Source organism: Triticum dicoccoides, chromosome 4B (assembly GCF_002162155.2).
Source record: "Triticum dicoccoides isolate Atlit2015 ecotype Zavitan chromosome 4B, WEW_v2.0, whole genome shotgun sequence".
NCBI lineage: Eukaryota > Viridiplantae > Streptophyta > Magnoliopsida > Poales > Poaceae > Triticum > Triticum dicoccoides.
The window spans coordinates 171,291,049-171,297,022 of NC_041387.1; the positions used below are offsets into that span (position 1 = coordinate 171,291,049).

Genomic DNA, 5,974 nt, shown 5'->3' on the forward strand with positions numbered 1-5,974 from the left:
GACCTCGATTCCAACTGACTACCAAATGAGCCCTAAGAGATCATTTAGCTAAGAGAGCCATGTAGTGGTAGTGCTGAGTTGAGGCATGTTGTGAAAATGTGAAGTCCAAGTTTCTGCAGCTTTAATGCTTTCGGTAGCAAATGGTGTAAGATACATTTTTAGAAATCAATTGGACCTATTATGGCCATGAAGTGATTTGCTTGAAGATTGATTTTTTAAGATCAACTTTGTATTTCCGAAGATAGCTTTTGTGACAGTGAGTATCCCGTTTAAGGATTTTGTCACCAATGTACCCCATCTAAGAAACTTGTTGACACTAAGTACTCCACTTAACAATTTGCCTCCAAACTGACAGAGCATGCCCACCATTGGGTTGACAAGGCTCGCCACGCAAACATGGAATCCTTGAATACGGTTCCTAACGAGCGTAGCAATGACAGACCTAGGAACCTGTCGAAGCCTGGGCAAGCTCATGGCCTTCCAAGAAACATCTAATGCCTATTGTAGCTCCTAAGTAACTTCTTGAATCAGTACAACAGAAACTGTAGCTACTACTTGCATATTATTAATTTAATGTTCATTCAGATGTTTACTTCAGGAAAAGTGGTTTGGAACGTTCGGCTAGCATTGAAAAAGATTTGGAGTGGTTCAGAGAACAAGCAATTGAAATTCCAGAGCCAAGTACTTTTGGATCAACATATGCAGCTTATCTGTCTGAATTGGCTGGGAGCAGTGCCCCGGCCTTCCTTTCTCACTATTACAATATTTATTTTTCCCATACAACTGGAGGTTTGGCGATTGGTAAAAAGGTAACTCCCTTTCCGTACCTGATTAAATATCCATGATCTTGTCTCAGTTATTCTGGCAATTCTTCCATCACTAAACCAGATTGAGTTCCATATTGTGCATACAAAAAAAAATTTAGATGCTTTGTGCTGTATTTTATTTTCTCAAGTCATGTCATATTCTGTTGCATTGCTTATACAAAGTACTTTTTTTTCTATGCCCGGGCCAATATATTAGCCTTAATACTTATAGTACTGCAGAGTATCTCTTCCTGGTAGAAATTTTACAGTCCTCCTGTTTATAGGTGGCATGATCTTATTTGGACAATCAGTTTATATGTTAGACAAGTTATGATGGGACTGTTCAGGAAATGTTCATAAGTTTTGTTAATGAAAATGGATCACTGTGAAATACAATCATGAGATAGTTGCAGTGTGCCCCCTCTGTCCTTTGTGAGATCAAGTATGTTTTTATCGTGAACTTTTAAGGCGACATGTATGTTCCGTGCAAGCCTTCATGTTGCCCAAAAACCGTCTTCACAATCATTTTACCTGACATTTCTTTAACTGAATATTTTGGCTTGGTAATTGGACTCAGGTAATTGTGCTGTTTGGCCTAGTATACTGCATTTTTCTTCAGATGATGGAAGAGAACATCCCCCCCAGCCTGTACATCAATTTTGAAGTCTAGTGCTTCTCAAGCAAAACAAAATAAAGCAGCAAACTACGAATCATCGGAAACTCAGAAATTACATAGCCTAGTATACTGTGTACACCTCTGACTCCTTGTTGTAAATACCACTTGTATTTTTGGCCCAACCTTTGTAAAAACCGGCATATCTTGAATTGCCAACATTCGGTTGACGTGAATCCTCGCTGCTCTTGTTGCCAAACTTTGGCGACTAAATCATAAAAACCATCCCGATTTAGCCAACCCAGCTCAAACTTTAATAAGGGGCTGGTTGCCAACATGGGCAGCATTGCCGGCATCAAGGAGCAGCGAAGTATGGTCAGAAAGAAAAGTCTCCAGAGACCAAAGGAAACTTATTCCCAGTCTGAATTCATAAGGGCACGGTCCAACTTTTAAAGTAGGATCATCAAGTGAATTAGCCCAAGCATATTGCCTCCCTGCCAAATCTATCTCATGCAGATACTAGCAATGACTACGTTGAGAAGGAATGGCCAGAGAGATTCAAAATTACCATTCTTCTTATCATCAGCCCTATGAATGATATTGAAGTCCCACCGATGAGCATTGGGAGGGTTTCCTTCTTGCAAGCATGAACTGACTCGATTAAAAATTCATGCTTGGATTCAGGTTGTGCCGCCCCATAAACTGCAACAAGGATCCATTCAAAACCATCTCCACTTATTGCGTAGCCGGAACTTAATAAAAGATTTCCTATGATGTCTTGGATGAAAGCCTCTGAAGAAGTATTGGTTTTATGTAACAGTGCATAACTGGTACTGTATTTGTCTTGGATTTTATGAAAGCCTCTGAAGAAGTATTGCTGTTTTCTCATGTAACAGACATGCGACAAAATTTTGGAAGGGAGATTGCTGGAGTTCTACAAATGGGATTCTGACCCAGAAATTTTACTAAAAGATGCTAGGGAGAAGCTTAATGAGCTTAGCAAGGTACACATTGCGCAATGTTTTCCTGCTTTCATGTGAAGTTGAAACCGTCCCCATGAGGTATGTGATTGCTGATCTGATTAGTGCGTCTCTTCTGGTGTGCAGCACTGGTCTCGGAAGGACAGGAACTTGTGCTTGAAAGAAGCCGCAAAATGCTTCCAGTACATGGGGCGGATCGTGCGATTAATCATTTCATAGACAAACGACCAATCACTCTACAGGCTTAACTTGATTCTTGGTGCTGCAGATGCATCTCTGCGCCTTCTTCATCTACTGGCAGGTGCTTCCCTTGGCAGTTGACGGCCTACTTCCTGCCTGGCTTCTGATAATGTAGGGGGTACTTAAGGAAAACGAACTCAGTAACTTGTGATAATGATGGTGGTGATTTTGATGGTAAATGCTGGAAATCTTCTATGCAGTGTAGCCTAATCTAGGTCAAAGGTCCTTCTCCGGTTATGGAGACTCCATGCCAGTGTGTGAGGACGTTTTTTTTTTTTTGACAATTATCTCCTGCTTTATTTATTCATAAGGATCGTAGCATCACTTACCAATAAGAGGAATAACCACATCCTGGGCGGTGTCCATCCAGATATTTGGAGGAGAAAATCTGGCTATCCTAGTAAGTTCATGAGCTACTTGATTTCTTTCTCTATTACAATGATCATAGATGACAGTGTGTGAGGACGTTCATGGATAGGAGTCGGCGGTAATGTATGGTCCTTCTATAAGTATATGTCATAGTGTTTCCGTATATGTAGTGCTCTCTTGACAGAAAGTCTCCCTAGGCGGTGGCGCTTCTCCTTGGGTTGATAGTTTGACTGATCATTGATACGCTAGTACATGGTTATTGTAGTTCGGAGCACTAATGTAGCACACAGACGGGTGAGAACCAATACACTGTTGCGGAGAGCACAAGTACTGCAGTTCAGCGTACATAGTGCACTACACAGGGGGAACACAAAGTGTACTAACGTTGGGGAGTAAAAAGTTGTACATTGTTGAAGGGAGCACAATTGCACTACATAGGCAAGTGCAAGTAAACTACAGTTTGGAGTACAACTTGCCCTCAGATTTCCTTTTTCTTTTTGACAAAATCTATCAATATAGACCTAATTCCGAAGATCACGGCAAGAGGAGAAAAACCTCACCAAAACTCTTAACATTGCAGCGTTTGAAAACGTCAGTTGCCGAACAAAATAAATCAGCCCACAGCAACGTCAACCTAGCTCATTTATGCGCGCTTATTTAAGGCCACCCTGCTAACTTCTTCCCCTGCCCTCCCTCCCAAGTCCCAACGCTACAACTCCGAACAAACACCCCAATAAATCCAACCAACACATAACCACTCTCTCTCTCTCTCTCTCTCTCTCTCTCTCAAACGAAGAGAAGGAAGCAGCAAGGTACGCACATGGCGGCATCACCTCGGCCGCACACCTATCTGTTGTTGCCATCTCTGCTCCTCCTCCTGCTCCTCGTCGTCTCTTCCCGCGCTGCGAGAGTGGGAGCAACCGCAAGAAACCAGGCAGCCCAGGACGACCGCGGAGAGGTACTTATACATCCTGAATGTGTGTGGACATGAGAGATGTTTGCACGCCAGCGGCGAGGTGACGGCGAATTAACGTCTGCTGGCTCAACAACGCAGGTGGACGCCAGCGGCGAGGCGGCGGCGAGCTTCCTCAGCGCGGAGGCGGGGGATGAAGGTTGCGGCGGTGGCGCCAAAGGGGGAGATGGAGACGATGATGAGTGCTTGATGAGGAGGACGCTGGTGGCGCACACCGACTACATCTACACCCAGGGAGGAAACCACAACTAGCTAGCTAGCTACGTAGCTGGTACCCTAGCTGGGACTGAAATCATAGCATCATATTTGTATGATCAATATGGAGATTTTATCAGTAATTGGGCAGTTTTCTTTTTCTGGGAATCGGGGTACTCGATTGTATATAAGCTGCTAGAGAAATCTTGTTGAGTTGTTTTGTGATCTGCTGGTCAAGTCAGTGCGTTGGCTAGCTTGAGTAAGAACACAGGAAAGAATCTTGTAGGTCACCCTTGAGCAATAATGATAATGCTACTGTTGTGTATGGGTGATGCATTATTTGCTCAACTTTGGAAATCTAATCGCCATGTCCCTCTCGATCGCTGACCCATATGCGTGTAAGCTCGATCGCTCGCTCGTACTACATCTACGTACGTACATGCGTAGGAGAAAAAACCACTACCGATGCTTGAACGCTTGCAGTTCAGACCACGGGATTAGATTAGATTATGATGCAGCTGGAGAAAGAAATCATGTTGATCACACCCACGGTTAGCGGCCGGGTTAGGCACGGCGCGGAGTGGGTGTAGCGTGTCCCATGGAGTACGTACGTGACCGTACCCTACGCAGATGGGCAGCACCAGCCGAGTGCAGGTCTTCCACAGTTCCACTCCAGGCCTGCTTGACTTGGACGCACACCTGTACAGGACGGCACATATGACCGGTGGGTGTGTCGTCGTCGACCAGACAGTCAAAAACTCAATCTTGACTTATCAAGACTAGTGTACATGGTAGCAAGCGAAGCAATGATGGATCGGAGGAGCACACCTCGTGTCATGACTCGTCAGCTATAGCTAGCTAGCTAGCTTGAGACCACGTACCAACCTTTCATGCTGCCAAGGTCCAAGAGGACAACTCGAGAACAACTCACAAACATGACTTCAAAATAGAGGGATCCACTCCACATCTAAAAAGTTTAATATAAAAATGGAGGGATCCAGAGCGCTAGCTGCAGTATGACAAGCCTGTGAGTTGTGACTCTTGTCCTATGCAGTATCATGCTCATGGTACAAGCAGCGAACGAGGTAGAGCCCAGCTGACGCGTGAGGCTCATCACCAAAATCCTTTTATTTCAACTTCATCACTGGACTGCGTTAAACTATGGATGAAGCCGCACCGGCCAAATTAAGGCATCCATCTGCCAAACAATCTGACGCATAAACAACAAGAGAAAGATGCCGAATTAGTTCTGCAGAAAGATATGGTCCCTCCTTTGCCAAACTTCTTCATGTTCTCGCGTACTACTTTTTGGGTCTGCATGGATGTTTTATAAGGTCTTGGAGCATTTCTAGCACACCCTTTAAAATGGTCAAACCCGTAAAAAAAAGAAGAGGTGTTTATAGTTTCTTGAAAAAATGGCGTCTAGCAAATCCCGTAAAACTCGTTCGGCTCTTGAACTTTTTAAAGGGCACTGAAAATCCATCTGTGAGAAACTCATATGTACAGTTCTGAAGGCGGTATACAGTTTAACCCGTAAACCTGTCAAACCTTGTCGGAGCAGACGCGCCACCGTGGAACTGGCTTGGATCTACCCGGAACTCATCGGAATCCGTCGCCGCACGTCGGAAGAAGCTGTCGCACGCCGGAATTTGCTGTCACCGGTCCGAATTGCGGCCAACTCGACCTTCACTACCGAGGCGAGGACGCCCATGGTTAGGGTGGAGCATGCCACCGGCGGCCCGAATCAGGGCGGGGCGGCGCCAGAGAGGGGGGGGGGACGCCGGGGAGCTTGCGTGGC

The 5,974-nt window shown here is 45.0% G+C and overlaps 2 protein-coding genes across 2 annotated transcripts in view; both read left to right on the forward strand.

Annotated features, from left to right (window-relative positions):
• The window catches only part of LOC119295609 (probable inactive heme oxygenase 2, chloroplastic), a 5,399-nt gene extending 2,512 nt beyond the window's left edge, over positions 1-2,887 (forward strand). The window contains exons 2-4 of the mRNA XM_037574047.1: positions 586-809; positions 2,316-2,423; positions 2,526-2,887. Of these exons, the coding sequence (XP_037429944.1) occupies positions 586-809; positions 2,316-2,423; positions 2,526-2,618 (425 nt within the window). The 3' untranslated portion in view covers positions 2,619-2,887. The remainder of the gene's footprint in view (positions 1-585; positions 810-2,315; positions 2,424-2,525) is intronic.
• Positions 2,888-3,677: 790 nt separating this feature from the next.
• LOC119295610 (phytosulfokines 4-like) lies at positions 3,678-4,515 on the forward strand. Its single transcript, XM_037574048.1, has 2 exons — positions 3,678-3,966; positions 4,063-4,515. Exons 1-2 carry the CDS (start codon positions 3,829-3,831, stop codon positions 4,231-4,233), a joined length of 309 nt encoding a protein of 102 aa, XP_037429945.1. The 5' UTR covers positions 3,678-3,828; the 3' UTR covers positions 4,234-4,515.
• Positions 4,516-5,974: the final 1,459 nt, after the last annotated feature.